This window comes from Stegodyphus dumicola, chromosome 5 (assembly GCF_044657685.1).
Source record: "Stegodyphus dumicola isolate Sdum_Otavi_A_Nest chromosome 5, ASM4465768v1".
Classification (NCBI taxonomy): Eukaryota; Metazoa; Arthropoda; class Arachnida; order Araneae; family Eresidae; genus Stegodyphus; species Stegodyphus dumicola.
This window is the reverse complement of record NC_140772.1, coordinates 200708484-200732653: the sequence shown is the minus strand read 5'-3', so window position 1 is coordinate 200732653 and position 24170 is coordinate 200708484. Positions and strand designations below refer to the sequence as shown.

The 24170-nt window shown below is 29.9% G+C and overlaps 1 protein-coding gene across 3 annotated transcripts in view; it reads left to right on the top strand.

Moving 5' to 3' along the window:
- Positions 1-22867, top strand: part of cry (circadian regulator cryptochrome) — a 42866-nt gene extending 19999 nt beyond the window's left edge. For all 3 annotated transcript variants that reach the window (XM_035360451.2, XM_035360452.2, XM_035360449.2), the window contains exons 6-10: positions 5746-5918; positions 9812-9994; positions 12688-12865; positions 16306-16463; positions 19409-22867. In XM_035360451.2, the coding sequence (XP_035216342.2) occupies positions 5746-5918; positions 9812-9994; positions 12688-12865; positions 16306-16463; positions 19409-19703 (987 nt within the window). In that variant the 3' untranslated portion in view covers positions 19704-22867. The remainder of the gene's footprint in view (positions 1-5745; positions 5919-9811; positions 9995-12687; positions 12866-16305; positions 16464-19408) is intronic.
- The last annotated feature ends 1303 nt before the right edge of the window (positions 22868-24170 follow it).

The following is a 24170-nucleotide window of genomic DNA, read 5'->3' as shown; positions in this document are numbered from 1 at the left end:
CTTTTTTAAACTTACTTGATTCCTTTTTTCACAGTTCGATATTTAGGTTCAATTCAAATAAAATTCGCAATTATTTTTTTATTTGTTTTTAAAATTTGTATTTTGTAGTATTTTTAAAAATTTTCAAAAATATTTTTGAATTATAGCCTATTAAATTTTCACTGTCGTCTTAAAGTAGGTATTTTTCTAGGCACACATGCAAAAAATTAGTTTTTTATCACAATTTCCAAAGATATAAGTGAATTTATATATTCACACATTTTAAAAGTTGGCATATATGTTAAAAGCGATAATAATGCCAAATATGGTTTATATGCTTAAAATTATTTGAAAGTATGAACGATGCAAACTTTTTTTCCTCTTATGCGCAATGTAAAAAAGGAAAGGAAAGTATGTTGATATTTCCAAGTTAATTATTCTTGGCACAAATTGAAAAAAGTGCTCCAAGGTAAATTTTTAAATTTCTCTGTAAGTCTCTCAGCAAATTTTACAAAATTTGATATTTGAGCATAATTTGAGCACTAGAATTAAAATGTGGAAAAAAATTGGTATGCCATTTCAGAAAACATCTGATTTTGTGTCAAAATACCTATGTTAAAACAAGGCTATATATAAATCTAATATATAAGTCACACTTTCGAGACATGAAAAACGCAATTTAAATTTCGTCATTTGGCCCAGTAGAACAGGAGATATAGAACTGTCCCATTTTTTTGGTGCAAAGTGTACATTTGTGTCATGTTACAAACATGTCGTGGCTGCAGTGCAGCAAAGTAAATGGATAATAAATTGAGTGACATTTCCAAAGGAACAATACTTCTACTAAATTTCATTTAAATGCTTCCATTACCAGTGCTTCAATATATTGTGCATTACTTTTTGACCAACATTTGTATTATCAGATATGTGCAGGTATCTTACTTTATTGTTCTATGGTGAAGGGATACTACTTGTTTTGTACCCATCAAAACACCTTATTTATTTAAATTGTGTATTTATTATTACGTATAATTGAATTATCTAGAACACAATGCATATATAATATTGTGTTGTGTTCTAGAAAATTCAGTTATGCACAAGGGTAACGATTCTGTTTAGCAAGTGTGTAATTGGCAGGAATCAAATAATAACAACTAATTTTTATCAGTTATTTATTTTGTTGGGGTTTTTCAATTAAAATTAAAACATCTCAAACATATTTACTTCTGAGAGATAAAGTAATACATTAATGTTAATACATCAAGCATTTCATAAAGAATTAAGCAACGTAATATGGTTAAAAAAGTTAAACAGAGGCAGCGAGTGCTTAAAAACAGCATTAAAAGAAAACTCTCCGCACAGGTGGGATATCATGCTAATAAAGAAGCTATTACTTATCTAACAAAAGAATGGATAGCACAAATGACAAGGAAACTTGCCAGAAAATGAGAGCATCCTGATCATGGCTCAAGAGTCAGCAAAAGGGTCTATCTGCTAGAGTAGATAACTAGATGAGGTGCTGGGCAGAGGGAACTAATAAGTGCTTGATGTCTCCCATGCCGAAAAGAGGATTGCAGGTCCACCTGGAGAAATGGCTGGGTTCCTTAGCTATATTTTTGCTGGGTTGCAGCTTCAGTTTTACCTCCATTGCGAGAGATGTTTAGATTACTTTGTTGTGTTACAACGTTGGGTTTTAACTCCTCAGTGAGGTACATTAATTACATTGTCATTTTCTTTTATAGTTTTAGCAAGTGCCCCTTGAGGGGTAGTGCAGAGAAGGGAGGCAATCGAATCGAAAGAAAAAAGTGAGCTCTCTCCCACCTGCAACCTGTTTTAAAGAGTTGAAGGTTACCACATACCAGAAAATGCCCCAAAAGAAGGGAGAATTTTCAGCACCCACACCAAGAACATCAGAACCAGAATCACACCAAGAACCAGAATTTCTACATTTATGTTATTTCAATTCAACATCTTTCTTTCTTGACGGCCATCCAAGCTGAAGGGGGGGGAAGAGGAACCCTTTTTTGGTGCTTTCGAACCCCTCAGTAACCAAATTAAATCGCTTAAAGTGGGTAATCTTGCTTAATATCAGAGTTAAAAAGTTGCTTTTGAAAGCCAGAAAAATCCTCCCCATTTCTAATGAAAATATGTACTAGTTTACAAATAATATCTCAACTAATTAACTTACATTAACAAATATAAGTTTACAAAAAAAAGCAAATATTTACTGTATATTGTTGTCTATAGATGAATACTATGTCAGATAGATGAGAATGAATAATTTGTATTTTAAAATTTCAATAATACTCAAAAATTACTGAAGACACATGTCTCTTAACTGAGTTAAGCTAAAACGAAAGTGGAATATCCGACTTTTTAAAAAATAAAGAAACTAACTTAATTACTTCGTAAATTAAAGTGTGTAGCTGAATTTGGAGTAAGATTTTAATGGATTAAATAAATCTGACTATAGTATGTTGCAAGGAAAACGCATGAAAATATACATGCATTAGAAAGTCAGGTCAGTAATATTAACAACAGTAATAAATTTTATAAGCCTTGTTATGAGCCTGTTATTCACAATAAATTTTAACTGATAAGTTAACAGGCTGTTATGGAGACTTTTATTTTTGCAGAGTCTGCAGCCAGAGACTGGACTAACCATAACCAGAGTAAAATAAAATTTATGGCAGTAATAAATAGAGCTTGTAATTCCCACCCACTGCAAATAAATTCTTATACTTTCAAAGGCATTGCTCAGCTTACATATCTCACCACTATCATCTCTAATGATAGTAGTATTAAACTTGAAATTGACAATAGATTATTTAGAGCTAATAGATGTTCTGATGGTTTAAACAATTTTTTAATTCTAAATTATTAAACTTCAAGACAAAAGTAAAGCTTTACATAACTCTTGTTAAACCTATCGTATTGTATGGTAGTGAATGTTGGCCATTAACAAAAGCTGATGAATAAAGACTTCTAGTCTTTGAAAGAAAAATGTCCAAAAAATGTATAGCTGAGTTAGAGAAAATATTAGATGGATACATTTGTTTAACCGTGAAATCTGTAGATGATACAAACAACCTAATATTATCTGAGTCATCAAATCTTATCGTGTAAAAAAAGTGACCTTTGCTAGTGTATGGATAGACTGTGTAAAGACAGATCTGAAGAATTTTGAAAATCAATCATTGATGGATTCTAGCAACTGGTCTATTGGAGGAAACATGTTGAGATGGCCTTGGTCTGCAATAGGCTGTAGTGCAACTGAAAAAGATGAAATTTTAACTGATGAAGATTTAGTACACAGCTGTGAGAGTTTGAAAAATTCAAGAAAGTTCTAGAAGCTATCTACACTAATTGGAAAGCAACACAGGCTCTGTTTTTATTAATACTGATTATGAACACTGCTTAATATTGAAGAGACTGAAATGCAGTTCAAATTAATGTGCATGACTTTAGTTTGAATATATTTATCAAAAGTTTCTAATAATTATTCCACTAACAATAAGTTCCGAAGGTAAATTACTCCTACTCTCATAAAATTGGGACTCATAAAATTCAGACTTTTCTTTAAAAATGCCTTTCCAAAAAATGTTAAGTTCATATTGGTCTTAAATCTGAAATGTAAATGAATAAATATTGCTTATTGAATGTTAACAGATGCTCATTCTTCACTTCATGTGGTAATGATTTTTAAAGTAGTGTAAATTATTAAAGTGGTGGCAAATTATTATTATATTCATCTGATGTTTCAAAAACATTTCAAGATTAAATTTTGTTTTTAGATTCTCATTTCTTAAGAAATATAGTACTTGGAAATTAGTTGTAGAATCAACTCTTTAAACTCCATGCAATTTATAAATCCAATGATAACTATTATGAATGGTGAGATTTTTCATTTTGTATTGAAAATTCCTAATTTAACTATTGATTTTTGTTCTGATTATTGTTATAGTAGATTGTATATTGGTATAATTACACTGGTGTGCAAAAATTAAGGACGAGACGGTTTTTTCAATATAACTTTGTACAAAAGCTTTCCAAATCAACACATTTAATACCGTAAGATCCCCAATACGTAAGGACATGAGTAATGTAAGCAGCATTTACTAAAAGAGAAATTAGAGGGATAAAAAGAAGCTTTATTGAAAAAGTAGCATGGAGCGCAATGCGACTGAAGGCCGAAACATCCCTGTGATGGGTGTCCAGCAAGAAACATCCGGTCTTTAATAGGGGATATGATCTCCCCTGACTGCTAGGCAGGTTTCACAGCGTCTGCCCATGCTGAGAATGAGGGTGTCAATGAGTTGTTGAGGCATTGCAGCCCATTCGTCTTGCAGCGTCAGTCGAAGCTCCGGAATCGTTACTGGTGGTATGGTACGAGCTGCCAAGCGTCTGCCTAGGAAATCCCATACATGCTCGATGGGATTGAGATCCGGAGATTGTGCTGGCCAATCCATACGTTCAATATCCTCACTCTCAATGAGCTGTTCGGCAGCTACTGTGCGATGACATGGTGCATTGTCGTCCATGAAAAGGAACTGCAGACCCATAGCGCCTCTAAAAAGATGCACATATGGAAGAAGAATCTCGTTACAATAACGGGTCCTGTTGACTGAACCTGCGTCGAAGATGTGAAGGTCTGTACGACTGCCAAGCATGATGCCTCCCCAAACGAGAACACCGCCACCTCCATACCTGTCCCTTTCAATGATGTTCGAGGGATGATTGCGGCTTCCCCGCTCTCTCCAGATGAGTATGCGATGAGAATCGATACTCAGACTGAATCTGCTCTCATCTGTAAAGAGTACTCGTCCCCATTCATGGTCTCTCCAATTCCGGTGTTCCCTGCACCACAGAGAACGCCTTCTCCGATGGGCAGGCGTTAGAGGTACACACCATACAGGGCGTCGTGCAAACAGACCACCACCGTGCAGTCTTCTGCCCATGGTAAAACGCGATATCGGTCATCCAGTCACCTGTGTCGTGTGTCTAGCGATTTCTCCCGCTGTCTGCCGCCTGTTTCTTCTGGCCTGTAAGGCAATATACCGGTCATCTGCGGGTGTGGTTCCTCGTGAACGACCACTACTAAACCCTCGGATAGCTGTTCCTGTAGTTTGAAATTGTCTCCAAAGTCGTGAAACGATGCTGTGAGCAATTCCGAACTCTGCAGCCACACTTGTCACACTGCGGCCTTCTTCCAACTTTCCAATGATTCGGCCTCGGGTAAAAGCATCCAAATGTCGTCTAACAGATTGATTATTCGCCATTTCTCGCTGAGGCAGCAACTCGGTGTGATTTTAACTGCTATCCGGCGTGCAATCTCTTTGCCAGATATACTGATCTTACACTGACAACATGCTTCATACTACTCAGACTATCCCCCATTACGTCTACCTGCATATCTGCGCATGTGCTACCGTACATCACCTTACTTAATCTCCTGATTGGTCTTTCTGTCCGCTCTGCCTCTTTGTTCAGCTGATATGTTAATATTTCGACTTCATCCTTAATTTTTGCACACCAGTGTACATGTTAGTAATCTTAAATATTAAAAAAAGATGGTAATAAAAATGCTCAGAAGTAAAATATGTTTGAATGGATTGCATTTTCTTATGATTTATATCAATAAACAAACACAAATTAAATTTTGGTACAAATTAAATTTTGAAAACAAAATTTAATTTGTTTTAAGTTAAGATCTTTTATTTGGAATTACTTTAGTTTTTTTATTTAATACTGTGTTTATGATTTCAGATATGGATAGGAGGAGAAATACGTGCATTAGAGCATTTGGAAGAACGCTTAAAAATAGAAAAAATTGCATTCAGCTCTGGATACTTTATGCCGAATCAGATAAACCCTGATCTTCTTGGACCACCCATGTCTATGAGTGCTGCATTAAGTAATGGTTGTTTATCTGTTAGACGGTAAGTTTTTATATATAATACTATAGGAAAAAGTCTTATTTACTTATTAAAGTAGCTATTACATTTCATCATCAAAATTAGCAAATATAATGCCCAAGTTTGTAAAGTGCAAATTTCAAATGTCACCAGAGGCTTATACAGTGGCCTTTTTTAACAAAGGTATTTTGAAAAAAAAAATTGATAATAAATAATAAAGCTTTCCTTTTAATCAACTGAATTTTTGTTAAAAAGTGGTAATATATTAGGCATAATATTATATATAATATTTTATATCTTTTATCAGGTAGTTTTCCGAGCTTTTCTCTGACTTCTTTATATATAATTATTATTGTATTTCTTTTTTTGGTTTAATTTTTAAATTTTTTAAAAATATTTATTTATTTTTATTCTTGGAAATTATTATTTCCTTCCTGTATGTATGTGAAAAACAGTTTAAAAAAGTTTTAAGAAATTTTACTTCCTGAATGAAACAGTTGAAGTTAGTGAGTAGTGTATTGTCAGAATGTGTATCTGTGATATCACACCATGGATGGTTGATATCACCATTCTTTTTTAACTATAGCAAGAATAGTTCCCCATGTAATATGTATGTAATATTATTGGATTTGAAATGGTTCCCATAAAGCAATGTCATTGAATAGAATTTAACATATAAAATGTGACAACACTGGAATAAGATACATGTTGTTCTGGATTGTATCTGGTCAACTTTTGTGTATTTTCTCATATGATATTTGAGTTTTTGGGTTAGCAGTTCAGAAACTGTGACAAATCATCTTAATGAAGGTCAAAGAAATGGATCCAGGACTTCTTCTGGCAACTCTATGAATGCTATAAAATATGTAGCTGTTGAAAGGGATTGTTATGAAAGAAATATATTTCACATTGTTTTCTTCTTAACTGTTTTTCTAAAATAAACTAATTCCAATGATGTTTTGAAGCTGAATTGTATGTAATGCAAAACATTTTATTAAAAGATACCATAAAATAATTATAATGATTTGCATCATATCTAAACTTCTTATAAGTAACAGTTCTAAGAGTTATTTTTGCTGCATTATTTGGATAATAAATTGCCACATTTTGATGTATTTACATATGTTATCATTACAATTGAAGAAGTGCACTTCCATTGAAATATTGTTTGTTTTCCAAAGCCAGTTGTGCTCAGAATTAGTGCAAAAGAGGTGCTTATATATTTTCCAAAATTAGCACATATCCCTCTAAACTTGTGCCAGTAATTTTGGTGGAAGTTTGAAGGAGCAGATAATTTTTTTCTAGTTAGTTAACAAAATAACTTAAATAAATATGATGTCAGATTTTAAGATCATCTGACAAAATTTATTAACATTTGTGCCAGTCATTCTTCAAATCCAAAAATCCTTATAGGCATTTAAAATAATTACAAAATTTTCTTCTTATTGTAAACTCAGCACCACATAAATTCACCTAAATACGAATCTGGGTGGTATCATGTTGTGTTTTTTATTCTGCCATTTTGCATTTTGACAGTTTTTTAATATTTTGTATATTCACACCTGTATAACCAGATCCATAATTTTGAAAATACCACTCTACATGCTGTTTTGTTGAAGGCAGATGAGAAAAAATGAGAAATAGATGTTAACTTTTATTATTCTATAGAAAAATTAAACCGGCTTTTTGAGGAATGGTTTGCTAACAGATTTTGTTTGCCAAAAATGGTCAACAGGGAATGTTGGATTGGAATTTTTTTTGTGTAAAACATTTGTAAATAGTTACAGTTATTCCGTTTTTAAAACTTGCTAGCACATTTTTAGATATTAGATAGTTGATGATATTTGTATGAATTATTTAATTATGACAAAGCACTGTAAGGCTATCTGCTTTTAACAGAGGGAGATCTTTCTGAAGGACTTTTTTAAATGAAAGTGCTCTCAGTTTTTATTATAAATGAGGTAAAAGGTCAAAACCATCATGCAACTAACTTGTTTAACTGATTGTAGTAGAACTTAATTTGAACTGTCAACATTTTATGGCTTCACTGCTTTTCTTAGATGGTTTGCATTAAAGTTTGAGTTAAAAATGTTTTTAGTTTTATCAAAGAGATTTACTATCATTCTAATGTATTTTTGAATTTTTTAAGAAAAAGCTTTGAAATATATTTACAAAAGCATTCTTATTGCTAAAAAGCATAATTATTTTGATCTCACTTAATATTTTAAACAAAAATAGCTTCAGATTTCTTTGAAGCCATAGTCATTCAAAAGTGAGTTATTGTTTATCAAAATTCTTTAGTGGTACTTTTCTATGAATACTTTTCTCTAGTTGTTTTGATGTTACAGTAATAATGAAGATTTTCACAAATGTTGGATTTTTAGAAGCCATCATAATTGTTCTAAAGTCATTAACTTAATGCTCAGTGTTTTTCTTTATTTATTAATTACTGTGAATTATTACTGTAAATTATTAAATAGAGTCAAACTGTGGTTTAGTACTTTCCAACAGACTAAAGAAAACTATCACTAAATCAAGATATCATTAAATCAAGGATTATTCTCTTCTGAGCATAATATAAATTATCAAATGCTAAATTATTTGTTTGTACTTATCACTCTAAGTTCTTTTACATTTTAAGCAGACACAGTGGACATTTTAAACAAATATATTGTCAATTTCATCTTTATTTTACTTGAGCATCAGCTATTGGTTTATAAAAAATGGTGAATGAGATAATATTCATCAATTTTATATATGTACATATACATGTATATATATATATATATATATATATATATATTTTTAAATAAAGTTATTAAAAGTGAATTAAAAAGCCCATGACTTGTGCTAAAGCTGCAAAGTAATAAACCAATAATTCATAATAATTTATAATAAGAAAACTTTCCATATATCATCTCCATGGAACACAAATTTAAAACCATCAATGGAAATATTTTTTTAGAATTTAAATTAGTATTTTAAATAATTTCAATTATTTGTTTAAAAATCTGCTAAGAAAAATCTTTAATCACAAAAACACCAAAACCAAAAGTAAATTTTAAATATTGAGAAAGTAACTACTGTCATTGATCACAGATTAATCGACGTATAAAGGGATAAACCAATCTACCATCAACTAACAATAACATATATATATATATATATATATATATATGTTACATAAACAAAAAAAAATTATAAAGAAAAATATAAAATCATTTAAAAAATTTACATAGCTGCTGAAAATTGATTGGTAAATGCATAAAGAAAGAAATTTAGAACGAATTTTTCACAAACACCAAAAATTGAATTCATATGCAAAGTAAAAGTTTATTTTGTTTTATTTTGCATCTCCACTTGTTGCTGATATCAGCACACAATTAGATTCACTTTTTTTAAATTTTACTATATTTCCCATCATATATATTGCATTATAAAATTTCATTTGTACCAGAGAGACTTTCATTATAAAATTGCTCACACCATCACTTTTAGAATTACATAGTTCCACAACCACTTTGCATTTACTGTCAACTTTGTAGTATTGTAAATTTTTTTTGTGGTTTGCAATGTGAATTGAATTTTAGGTAATTTTTAGAACTAGAATGTGCTGTCACCAATGCATACACCATTCGTATTCAGTCTACATTTCTTGAATGCTTCTTGAAAAGGAAGTGATAAGAATATTTTATGAGAAAAAGTTCAGAATAGAGATGGAGGAAAATTCTGTGTGATATATAAAAAGATATTAATTTTATAAAACATAATTGTTAAATCAAGGAAATAAATAAGAACGCTTGGAATTCATAGTTATGTTCTTATATGTCAAGTGTTCAGAGATTTTTCTTACTTGCTGATTTAATAATGTAGTTCTAATGTGTGATGATAATGACTGAAAAGATACAATTTTTTAGATTTTATTGGAGTCTTTCTGATCTGTATAAAAGTGTCAACTCTGATTCCTGTTTACCTGATGGACTATTACCAGATGGTTTGATGGGTCAACTTATATGGAGAGAATATTTCTATGCTATGTGTATGAATAATGTACATTATAGTTCAATGCTAGATAATCCTATTTGTTTAAATATTCCATGGTAAGTGCTGATATTTTCTTAAAGGGCACTGCAACTATATAACACGTTTCTATAACTGAATATTTTCTCCAGTTTTTAGTTTCCTTTTTCGCCATTTGTCTTTTGAACTTTTCTGAAGCTTTCTCTAATTTACTTATAACTGCAGTTATACACAATTATAATGTATGAAAAAATAAAATATGTATGTATATGAGCATTTAAAAGTCTGCTAAACTAATTCTAATTTATTTAAACAGGAAAAGATTTTGAAAACTTTGTTTTAGTCTTTTATAATTTTTAGTTCTTTTTATTTTATTTATTTTTTAATCTTTAATTTTTTTATGCATTCTAGCTTGTGCAGCCTGGGCCCTTTATAATGAGAATACTTTGCAATAATTTCATTCATAACCAGTTACCATACAATAAGGAAAATGTTGTTTGAAAGAAAATTAATTTGTTGAATGTTTGGTATGGTGGTAAGTAGCTGGTTAACACCTTATGGTGGTAAGTAGCTGGTTAACACCTTGAGAGAGAAAATAATCTATTGATTAATTTTTTGTATAAAATTAAATACAATTTATATTTCGTAATTTGAATGGAAATTTGATCAAATTAAAATGTCAGTGTAAGAAAAAGTGGCATAAACAGTTTCTAAAGCTAAAGTTCAATAAGCCACAGATGATCTTGATGCTATTATTTTACATCTTCAGTTTTTTTAGTAACATTGTATAAATAATACATATATGCACATGTGGAAAAAATATTTATTTCAGTAATATAATAGTTTCATTGCTAGTTTTCATACTTATCCAAAGAGGATATCAATCTCATCAGTGCCACTATCAACCTTTTATTCTTTTCTTTTTTTTTTTTTTTTTTTTCTTTTTTTTTTCTTTAGTGAAAACCACTTAATTTCATTTCCTGTAATTTTTAGTGGTTTTGTCAATTTTTTAAAACAATTTTGGGGTTACTTTAAGGCGTTTATGGTAATTTGCTATTAGGCTGAAGCAGATAGGTATAATCATACATATAATAATTTCGCAGTTCTGATATCTTATCCAAAGATCCTTGAAATATACAAGACTTCAGAATTCGAACCTTTGTAGGTTAGTAGCACTTGATCCATGTTATGTAGGAAAATGAGAATTCTGCCATGCACCACGAAAAGAGAATTTGAAGCCAAAGATCTTGAAACAGCAAGATGTAACAAATTTAAAAATGTGTATGGTTTAATTAATTTGTTGAGTGTTTGGTAGGTAATAAACACCCTAAAAGTGTGTGTTATAAATATAAAAAATCTGTGAAATTTTGGTTATTGCTTGCTTTGCTCTAATCATACGTATGAATTTTGAATTAAAGTTTTCCTTCATGGGAAATGCATCGTTTCTATTTTGAGGGGATCGTTATAAAATTTTTATGGTTGTTGGTATTTGAAATTCAGAATACACAATTTATTTTGGTTAAAAAAGTGATTTTATTTCATTAATAAAGTTTGTCTTTTTCTGTGAGTACAGAAGCATTTCTTATTATTATACCATACCCACTGCTTATTAAAATCACTTCCGTTCAAAACATACTTGAGTTTATAAAGCGGCTGAGTTTAATACAATGCAATTTGTATATTGCCAATCATGATATCAGTTTCAAACATTTCAAGAAAAATAATAATTAAAAATTAATTGACTGATTAATCCTGAAATAATATTTAAAAGTTATTCCTAAAAGTAAATGATTTACAGTTTTGAAATTCATGAATAAATTTTTATATTTGCATTTGTTATGAATATCTCTTAGAATAAGAACTATTTTATTTGTCTCGCACTGTTCTATAGCAGTTTTCAATTGCATTCAGAATTCCCTAAGACTACTGGTAGCTTTTTGATCAGTGTCTTTCAGTTCGGGAGTTTTCCTTAGAATTTGCAGTGCTTCTGTAGATTTTATTGGTGATGGCATGTCATCAGTTTTTCTGTATCATTTTCGTTGCCAGTTTCTGCAATTCTTTTTCACTTTCATTATAAGTTTTTATACAGGTTACTTCAATATTGTTAAGAATTGATACGTATTCTAAAAATGAAACTACATAACTTCCCTTATTGATGTCAGAAACAATAGCTCTTCTTCGCAGTTCCTATGAGACTTCTACATAAAAGCCACATTTTTAAAACAGTTTTTAACTAATTTAAGATTATAAACTATAATATGTTTTGGGCTTTGGCAGAATTATCAACTTACTTATTTCTTTTGAGGTGCTTACATTTTCACAAAATCGAGTTCTGTTTTTCATTTTCTGAACATTTTTTCTGTAATGACATTTAAAAGCTTTTTAATAAATACCCTAAGATGTATTCCTGGTGTTTGAAATTTCATAATGATGATTTCTGATTCATGTTCACCATGTACTTCATGAAACTAACCATCTTGCAGGTAAGTGATTGTTGCTAAATTATTTACAGTGGTTTATATAGTATGTGCTGTGCTTTATATGTGCTGTGTAAGCACATTGCAAATGGTATCCTCTTTTCTTCATTTTCGGTTCAAGAGGGTTTAAAAAAAAAAAAATTCTGATAGAGGGGCTTTTTGTATGCAAAAGTATATATATATATATGGATTTTTTGCTAGATTTGTGTAGCGTTTTTAAAAATATTATTTATTTAGATATTGACTTCTGGGAATTGCATTTATTATATAAAATTATATAATTTTTTTATTATTAGGGCAACTAATCCATCTATGCTTGAATGCTGGACTGATGGCAAAACAGGTTTTCCATTCATTGATGCTGCAATGAGACAGCTTCGGCAAGAAGGTTGGATACACCATGTTGCTCGGAATGCTGTTGCTTGCTTTCTTACTAGAGGAGACCTCTGGATATCTTGGGAAGAAGGGCTTAAAGTAGGTCTTACATATTCATTTCCTTATACCATAGCATTCTAAGTATAAATGCATACTTTTATGCATTTCATTAAGATGCACTCTATCAGGGTTCGTAGCGGCCCTTACAAGTGCTTATAAGTTTTTATATTTGAAAATAAAATATAAAAGCCCTTATAGGTGCTTACTTTTTCTTTAAAGCCCTTATTTTTTTGTTTTTAGCACTTATTTTTTGCTTTTACTGCTTTTTTTAATGAACGCGCATTTTTTCCCCGCACCAAAGCTAAAACTAAATAAACAACTTTTCTTCCTTATATGCAACGTCAGATGGTGAATCATACTCCCGGAAATTGCTTTCCCCCTTTCTCTGCATTGACGTACCTATGGTGTGCACGAGAGTACAGACAGTTGCACATCGTTCTATTGGTCAAAGAATTGCGAAAACGGTAGAAAATTCCGGTACATTCGGTATTCTTTTCCTCCCACCCAAATACTACACACGTTTGAATTTCTGTCAAGATTTTAATAATTTGCATTCTCGTTCTGCGTGGTCAGTTCATATTCGTGTTTATTATGATCATTATGCTTGTATTATGAGTACATGTATGAATATTTATAATAATAGAGTTACAGTAACTGCTGAAGTATAGATAAACTACCAAAAATAGGTATGTTTTTACACACGTTAGCTTTCTAAGGAATAATATTTGGAATGGCTTACATAAAGGAAAAGTAATCGAATAGACAAAATATTTTTTTTTTTCAATACATTATACAGTTCGGAGGTTGGGAGTTCCTCCCCTTTCTCCGCAAAATCTCTAATATTGAAGCAGCGGACTTTTTTTTGGTCACTGCCCAATCTGTATTAAATAGGACTAAAAGTTTTGCGGTCTACCCAACCCAAGCGGAGATTGATTCTGTTCCGGAAATTTAACGCAGTCTGTTGAAAATTAGAATCAAAAACACCCCAGATTAGTCTCTTTCTTTTCCTTTATTTAGTTCTTTATTCTTCCAATACCGGCAGTTGTTGATTCCGATTGTGTAATATCGCATATGGAAGAATTATGCCGCACGTATTGCACAATAACATTTGCGGTATTTTGCAGAGATAATTAATTTTGATGTTCAGTCTGAGATTTGTTTATGAACACTTAAGAGTTTTACTGTGCTTTCTAAGCAGAATATTTCTCAGTTCCGTTGGCCTATTTTTATATGATGCACATATCGGAATGTCAAAATCATTTATTTAGCCGAGAAATCTTAAGAATGGCTACAATCTCCCTGACTCCTCTTTTTCCAGTTACTATCTGGAATATTCCGCAGTTTCCGAATATGCGGGTTAGTTAAGCTTTTACTGTTAAAGGATGACTGCATAAAGCAATTTCCCGTCTTCTTATTTCAGAAATGTGCCTCTTTTTTACTTAAATTACTTTGCTTGGAATATATGTTAAGGGAAAACTGTTATGCAATGAAAATTTAGAAAATGTTCAGAATTTGGTTTAAGTTAAATTATTTAAATATTAATATGAGTGGAAAAATAAATTGTATTTATTTTTAATAGTTTTTTTTTTGTTTCATTGTAAACTAATTCTGTAAATTGAACTGTCATTTAAAATTTAAAAAAAAGTTAATTGTTTTCCATGGTTGAGGTAATGCTCATTCTCTTAATAAATATTGCATTCCTCATATTTTAAATTACAAGTCTAATTTTTCCTTTAAGGTTATGCAGTTGTGTATAATGTAATTAGACAGGTGCTTATTTTTTCCTTAAAATGTGCTGGAAAAGTGCTTATAGGTGCTTTTTTTTTTTTAACTAAAATGTGGCTACGAACCCTGTCTATGTTTTGTATTATTTTATTATAAATTTTCTATTTAGTAACTATTTTGTTTAAAATGTAGTAACATGACAAACTTACAATGAAAGTTTTCATGTATATTTAAATTTTGTGAAGTTCTAAATTGGAGTAAAACTAATTGAAATCCTTATTCCTTATATCTATATATTACCTTAATTTAACAGAAATACTTGGTATCATTCAAACAAGGAATAATATTGATTTACTTTGAGAACTTTCTTTGAATTGCTGTAGCTCATCTGCAAATGTCGAAGAATTTTAAGTGCTCTAAGGGTAGTGTTGGTATCATAGCATTGTTAATCTCATCGATAACTCTGGACTAAAATTAATGAAATATCTAAACGCTATTGAGGAAATAATAAATTTAATTAATGGGGTCCACAAGTAGAATTTATTTTGGGGGGGATATGGGTTGTTACAAATGTACCTTCTAATTAAGCAAGCTTGTGATATTTTTTTACAAAGGAAAAAAACTGTGTATGTGATTATAACTTTGGAAGTATGAGCATGATATGATGATGTTGTTTTACACAAAGGCTAATTAAATGATCTATATATCATATCATGAAGTAAAACTAAGTAATTATACTCTAATACAAAATTTAAAGGATAATTGCTTAACTATTTTAATTTTTTTTTAATGTTGGAGTGAACAGATAAAATGCATATAATTCAAATGAGAATTTTAAGATAAAAGGTTGTATTGTTAGATTAGTACAGTACTCTAGTTCAGTGTTTTAAATTCATTTACTGAAAACTTTTTTTTATATTTTTTCTTTACAAAAATGGTTGGAAATAGCTAATATTAAACTTCTTGCTATTAGTGTAATGTTACAAACTGTGTTAAAAATGTTTAAGGCTTTAATATGATTCTGAAAAAATTTATAAGCTTTAATGTGATTCTGTTCTTACCCTTTTTTTTAAAATAAACCTTTTAAAGTACATTTATATATTTGATACCTTGCAAACATTCACATACTAACAAAAAGTAATTAAAGGTTCGATTGTTGTTTGAATGTATGAAAAATTTTTATGAAACCTGAAATTTCCAAAGCATTCATTAGTTATAACATCAGTTGTTTAAATCATTGTTTTTTTTTTATTTTTATGAAATGGCAAAATCCATTTAGAACATCAAATTATTCATATAAACATTAAGCTTATAAATATCTGCTAAGCAACTACCAAAAAATCTTTTTTTTTTTTTTTTTACTTTTTTTTATTTATTTATTTTATTATTATTATTATTATTATTATTATTATTTTTGTGTGTGTGTGTGTGTGTGTGTGTAAAAAAAATTATTTATTTGTGTAAAAAAATTCTTTATTTACACAAAATTAATTATATCAATAAATGAGGTACATGAAGCTTATGAGTGTTACAAATTACCAGTGAAGGTGTTAAAATAAGTGCAGAATTTATTGAATGCAGAGCTGTAGAGATTTGGTTGCAGCATTCTTAAAAGTAATAAAGTAATTCTTATAAAAAATTTAAATGCATCTTTTTAGTGCAAAGGCCATTAAATGCTGGAAGAAAATTATCACATTGGAATTTCAGGAATAAGATTTTGTTCTGATGTTTTATTTTATGTGCATGTTTTTCAGGTATTCATGAAATATCTCATAGACGGTGATGCACCTGTTTGTGCTGGAAACTGGATGTGGGTTTCCAGTTCAGCTTTTGAAAATGTTCTTCAGTGTCCTTCATGTATTTCCCCTATTTTGTATGGGCGTCGTTTTGAGCCTTCTGGAAAATACATAAGGTAATTAGTGTATCATTATGTCCAAATATTTTATTTTTTCAAAATTTGATGCTAAATTTATTTCATTTTTTAAATTTGAATATTATTCACAATTTCAGTGGGAACTTTCCTGGTACATTAAAGAAATAATCTAATTATATTTTTATTGCATTCAGTATTAGTTGTTTGTTCACCAAGTTAGACTGTGTACTTATCATATGAATTGTGATTAATTAAATTAGTTTTTGGTACCTTAGTAATTAGTAGTTAACACATAATCTTTGCTAAATAGACTTCAAATTACTAGAGCATTTTTGAATACTTCATTAAGTAGAAAAAACTTGTATATCCAATGCAAACTTTGAGTGTATTTTTTCTTTCAATTTCCCTGTAAAATAACTATTGAGCTTGTGATTGCTAACAAATAGCAAGTAAACTTATTTATTTTTAGCTACTAATAAATATTGTCTTATGCTATTATTTTAAAGTTTCTTTTAGGAATATTTTTCATATAATCCACATCTAAAATACAAAAAGAAATGTTGATATACCTTCAAGCTACTTTATTGATTTGGTAAAAGTTTACAATTGGGTGCCCCTTGTATATTGGCGATTCTTTTTTGATGCCAAGATCGGCGCCAGGAAGGCACAATTTCAAGATGGCCGCTACACAAAACCAGAATAAGAAGTCAAAGAATTGCACAAGATCTATGTCCATGTACACATCGATCTGTTTTTACTTAAAAAAACATCCTAGAATTGCACAAACTAGGCATTGCGCACTGCCTTAAATATTCCATGTACACATCAATCTATTTTCATTTAAATAAAATCAGGAAGCTAAAACAAAGTTAAAACTATCGTGGTAACCAGAAGTGAGGTTTCATCGGCAAAATTTGAAAAAAATTGTTGAAAATCAAAGAGGCGCACCCAATTCTACACTAGAGCCATTGATTTTTCCATATTTTTGTTTTGGTAGCTAATGAGATGCTTTTCTCTGTACCTTATTTTTAATAATTTAAAAAACACTAGTGTGACTTGTGAGTTATTGAAAGAAGATAAAAGCAAATTATTACTAAATAGATTAAATTTGTATAGAGGTTGGCAGTTTATTATTATTATTATTTTAAAATTTATTAAATGCTCAACAATGTAGTTTTAAGGTGACACAGCCCTAATGAATAGGAACCAATAATACGGTCATTTCAAATTGATATATAAGATTTAGTTAACAAATGGTTTGGATATGGATTCCATTATCTGTAAAAAAAATTATTCCAAGCAAATGCTGAACAATATTTGTTTAATAAACAAGCTTCACTTCATAGGATGTCAATATTTGATTATGATTAAAAATATAAATGAATAGAGATAATAGCAGAACTTGAATATGATTTAAAAATATATATTATTAGAGATAATATCAGAACCTTATCTGAGCCCACCATAACTTTTGAGTGATTTGTTTCAAGTTAAAACTGATGCAATGTACAAGCATAAATAACCAAACTTATTTCTATGTCAGTGGCATAGCTAGATGGGGCTGGCATATTTTGGGGGATGCCGCGTTTAGTGTGAAACATTATGTTAGTCATGTGGATCATTAAGGCCCATAAATAACAAGAATATTCTGAATCGTCATACGGAATTGTGAAAAAATAGTTTTTACTCTATATAATGTATTCAAAGAAATCGCCTCAAGACTGCAACAGCCAGTGACATTGTAAGCATTATGGGTCCCAGGGCAAACCAACTTGCTGGGACTCCTACAACTATGACTCACAGAATGAAATGTAAATGATGAACATGGAGTTCCTATGCTGATGGGGCCCCTAGGCAAGTCCTACTGGATCCATGCATAATGACAACCATGGCAACAGCTACATCTCTTGTTATAACGTCTTTATTATGTAGAAATTTTTGAATCAACATAACAAATATTAAATAAATTCTGATCACAATGACATTAATAAGGCAGAATTCCTCTTTAAGAGAAAAATATTTCAGAGTTTTACTTTCACTATTGCTAAAGTAAACGAAATATGAATGATGAAGAACGGTCATTTTGAATTTTGCAGCTTATTCTAAAATACTATCTCCACAATAAAATTCTGAATATTGTAATACTATTGCAGACTTTCCATACAGCAACTAGAGCAATCAAGTATATCCCTATTATGTCATTCATAATTTTGACCCTTCCCCCCCCCCAAAAAAAAAAAAAATTAAAAATAATAAAAAAAAGTTGGAACTAAAATTTTTCTTCAAAAATAGGTATAGAATTTAAACTTATTTTTCTGTGTGCCGTTTTAAAATTTTTTAGCTATTTGGCTTTATATTGAGAGGGTGATAAATTCAGAAACTGTCCCAAGCAGCAGAATCAGGGACCACCCCAGGCAGGAAAAGTTCTAGCTATGCCACTCTTCCAGGTGAACTTCCATTTTGTGTTAATTTTGAAATACATTCCAGATTCTTCTAAATTAAGTTCTACAGTACCTGTTTTCAGTGTTATTAACATCATAATATCAGAGATCTGAAATAGTCTGTAGTTATCTTCGATGTGATTTGTGAAATTTTGTATTTCTGCAAACAAAAAATTTTTTGACTGTATTATAGAGAATTTTTAAGGAAATAGTTACAATTATATGTTTTCTCTGATGCCAGTTGCAGAAATGTAAATGTAACTATTGGCATTTCATTAATAAATGTTATGATTTTAAAGATTTTTTTTTAACATTTAAATTGTTATTCAAACATTGTGAAGTGGGAAACTAAATAAACAATGCACTACTTGAAAACTGTATTCTGTGCATATTATTAATCAAGTGATGATTTGTGTATTCATTGTTGTAGTTCTGAAGATAAGCACTGAATAATTTTTAATTATAGAAAATTGTTGTAATAACTGTATTCAATGTTTTTCTGTGGTAATAAGTATTAAATATAAAATTAATTTATTTTCATAGAAAGTATGTACCAGAGCTGAAAAATATGCCTCACCAATTTCTTTTTGAACCGTGGCTTGCACCACTATCAGTTCAAGAAGTTGCTAACTGTATTATTGGGAAGGATTATCCATTTCCGATAGTTAATCACCAGCAAGCTTCTAAAAGAAATGCAGATATGATGACTGCTATTAAAGAGAGTTTTCTTCCCAAATCGGTGCCCCTTCATTGTGCTCCAAGCAATTCAGCTGAGACTCGTGTCTTTATGTGGTTGCCAGAAAAATGTGTTGAGAACCTTCTGACTTGTGATAATTAATTCAGATTTTGCACATTGTATTTGATACTGATCTCTTTAAAATATATATTTGTATTCTTAATATTTAATTGTTTGCTTTTTAAGTGTCTGAATGGAAAATTTTCATGACTATGGAATTTTTTAAAAATTTTTTTAATTTTCTCCCACAGATGTGGTGAGCATTCCTAAAGTATTTTAATGAAATTTTAAAAGAAAGAAATATTTATAAATGACTATTTTATTAAAAATCAAGGATTTTTTGGTATTAGTATTGCATATGTGCCTTTTAATAGGAATTTGTAATTGAAAAATCGGAAAAGTATACATATTAATACTTATTTGTAATAGATTATGATAATAGGAAGCAAAGGAAACATTTTTGTGTATTTTCATATAATTGAAAGATTAGTAATATATTATACTTCCTAGAGGAAAATATGATGCATCAAATTTAAAGAGAGAGCTGCTATAAGAAACCGTTTTTCATTAGTAGCTTCTACTGAAACTTAAGTGCATTCTTCTGAAAGAAATGCTTAAGAATCCTTATACATTTTTAACATTATTTTTACTGACTTGGAACTGAGTATATAGTGGTTAAAAACATTAGAATTAATTTTTAGATTCTGTAATCATTAGAAACTGATTTGATAAAGTTATTATTGTGGCAGAAACTGGGGATTTTGGTATCATGACGAAGATAGGATGGGATTATAAAGTAGGTTTTGGATATTTCACTTGATGGGCATAGTTTTTGAAATGTTTCTTGTGTGTATGTATGAAATATAAAGACTGTTTTATTATAAATGTTTAAATACTTTCTAACCAACAGTTTGAGAAATCCAGAGTTATGGATATGTTGAGCTGCTCCAAGGTTCCACCTTTCTGTTCAGTGTTTTGAAAAAAATATAGAAATATGTCACATGACATTGAAATCCTTATTTAGGATATAACTGTATATATTACATGGTAACTTTATATAATACATTGTTCCTTACCATTAAGTACGTGGTATGCATTGTGAGCTCTTCCAAGGTTATGTTTCTGTGTTGGAAAATTTATAGAAATATGTTACATGTCATTAAAATTCTTATTTAGCATATAACTGTATATTGGCTTTATATTAAGTACATGGTACACATTGCAGGAGTGTACAAATCATATTGGCCTAGATGCAAGATCATTTTGTAAGTACATGGTACGCTTTGCGAGCTCTTCCAAGGTTATGTTTCTGTTTTGGAAAATTTATAGAAATATGTTACATGCCATTAAAATTCTTATTTAGGATATAAGTGTATATTGGCTTTATATTAAGTACATGGTACACATTTCAGGAGTGTGCAGATCATATTGGCTCTGATGCAAGATCATTTCATTTATGAAATAATTCTGCATTTTTTATGGTATTTTAACCCGCCCTCCAAATCAAAAAAAAAAGGGGGGGGGGGGAGAGAGAGAGAAACTGCATGTAAAATGATCTGTCATAATATGAACTTAAACAATTGAAGTGTTTTCAAAGACAGACTATTAAATGATATAAATATTATAAACTTGGGATCAAATTAAAACTTTTCTTTTAATACAAAATTTATTAATTTAATCTATTTAGATTTTTTAAATGGGATATTTTCTTATTTGTTGAAGATATTAAAATTATCTGCAGATTACATTATGTAAAGTATTTTTGAGGAGGCAAATGCAAGTATTTCTTCTTGTTGTTCTCATTATTCATGAATAGTTTTATTTAACAGGAAGGGGGGTTTTATTTAACAGGATATTTAAAGAAAATTAAGGGGGGTAATCTAAAGGTTTTAAAATGATATTTTTTCCAAAATGTATTTAGGACAGATAATGCAGATTCCTTCCCCCCCTCCCACGTTGTCAGGTAGATATTCCAGTTAATGTAATGCTATTTGTGAATTCTGAATAAATCAAAGAGTAATGCTTGTTGAATTTTCATTTCAAATATTGCTACTGATTTTTCAAGTACTATATTTTTATGCATAAAATATTATTGCTCCTTATCATAGAATAAAAAATTATCCCTTTCAGCTCAAAATTTTAATGCTAAAAATTAAATTAAAATTATAACTTCCAAAATCTGGTTTTTAGAATAATTATTCTAAGTAAATTCTCAGTTATTTGATTAAAGTCTGAGCTTATAATACTAGGATCTACAACCAGGACTTTTCAGGTAGATTGACTGCTCTTGCCATCTAAGTTATCGACAGCTAGCTAGTTATCCAGCTTCTGATAATTACTACATATCAGCAAGATTTGAGTTATCTAACAGTGCAGAAAAATGGACTTGTCCAAATGATTTTATTGTGATCTGATGCTGTGATGAAGTCCTCAAAATTTTATGTGTTTTTTAAAATCCTGAAATATTGAGTAATATTTATGCATTTATAAATATTTGATAACATTCACACAGTTTGTAAATATTTTAGTTATATGTATACTTTGTTGTTTTACATTTATTTATATGTTTTTGTTGTTAAAGTTAGAAAGGACCAGATGTGAGATATATATTTTTAAAATTTTAGATATTATTGAAGTTATTTAATGAATTTATCATACTTTACATTTCATTGTTTTCTAAACTGTACATATTAGTTTCTATTATTTTTATATGAATTTTTCAGTTGTTTCTGATCATAATATTTCCTTTGTGCATTTTACGCATATTAGTTACTTTGTTGTAGTTTATACTATTGTAATCCTTAATTTTGTTTGAAAAATGTAAAGTTTTCTTATTTAATGGGATGCATGTGTGGTCAGTGGTCAGAAGATTAATTGTGTGTAGAATTTCTTCTACTCTCTTTAGTTAATATTAAAGATCAATGACTTGACTTTGATCATACTGATTACTGTTTTGATTGAGTGTATTCTGTTTGGAGTAAATTTTGTATGTGGCTGTTAAATCACACATTTGGTAGATTTTATATTTCTTATTGGGATAACAATTTATGTGTAAGATGAGCTAGGAATTTTTGAAGGGACTGTATTTATAGTATTTTTGGTAATTTCCAGAGGTAATTTTAGTATTACGTATATTATTCAGAGTATTTTTTTGATAATTATCTTGTTGCCAAATTTTTTATAATTTAAAAATATTTTTAGTGTTAAATGTTTAATGCTATGAACTAAATGTATGGTTATTAAATAAAATATTTTTGTTGTGTTAATGTTCTTTAGGAAATTTTCTTTTCTATCTTTTGTCCAAATCATGGGTGTGCATTTTCATCCATCGTAATTATTTCTATATTTGAGAAGTTTTATCTGTGGTTAAAAATGACACATCAGTTAAAATCAGTAGAGGAAAAAACGAGGAAGTTCATCTTAAGAGTTAATTTCGTTGGTAACTTTTCCAGCAGTTTCAACTGCAAGAAAGTAAAATAACTCCCACAGTCAAAGAAGATATTTCCACTTGTATTGATACTTTTTAATAATGAAAAAAAAAATGGTCCTGTCTCCTAATGAAAAATGGAACAAAAGCAAATCAAGAATTAATCTCTTTATGATTAGAAGAAAAATATATATTACAAGAAAATTATAATTAAACCTGTTGTACTTTGAGATGTGCCAAGACTGCTCTAATGAATAAATCTGAATGAAATTTGGTACTCGTGTGTTTATATCATATCACAAGGAAGATATTTAAGAATAGTTGGAAAATCAAATTTTTAGGCAAAGGATAAATGTTGCATTGCGATGAATTACATTTAGTTTGTACATAAGGCAGGTGAATTACATTTACCTGCCAGCATTTTATTTCACGAATAAAGTTACAAAATTATGTGCTGAATGTGAGATCCTTCATAGTTTATTACATGGTGGAATCATAAGATTGTGTTATTAAGTACCGTTCGCGTTATTAAAAAAAAATGTAAAAAATGCCACGCTATGATGGCCGTTAACATGGAGAACATGTATTCTTGAGCAACACTACCAAGAAAGCTGAGAGCCAGATGTTGGCTAACCGACGGTTGAAATTAGATGATGCAGGGGGCATGTGAATGAAAAACTCCATCAAATAACTCATTTATATTAATGTTGACATGAATAAATCTCTTAAATGGAAGAGATTACAAAGAAAAAATATAATATCGCTGCTGAATTGTATTTAATTCTTCATAAATAGATTTATGTTCTAAGCTTTACCTTCTAGGCATTTTGCACCTCGATGCAGTCTCTGTGTGTCCTAAATTTTGCTGAATATTGCCTCTAAAAATTAAATTCTAAAAATTTTGCCGCCGCTTAATTCTGCTGCATAGTGTCAGTAGAATACACACCACGGTTACAGTTAACACAACCGGATCTCAATAACCTGTAATACAAGCAGAATTTGACATTTCCAGAGATGTTAAAGTACTGCATAAAGCGAAGCAAAACAGAGATATGGGTCTTTAAACAAAGAGAGCCGACAAGTGGCCAAATGGTAAAATCTTTGAACATAGGCAGTTCGTCCTGTATTCCATTCCAAATGAA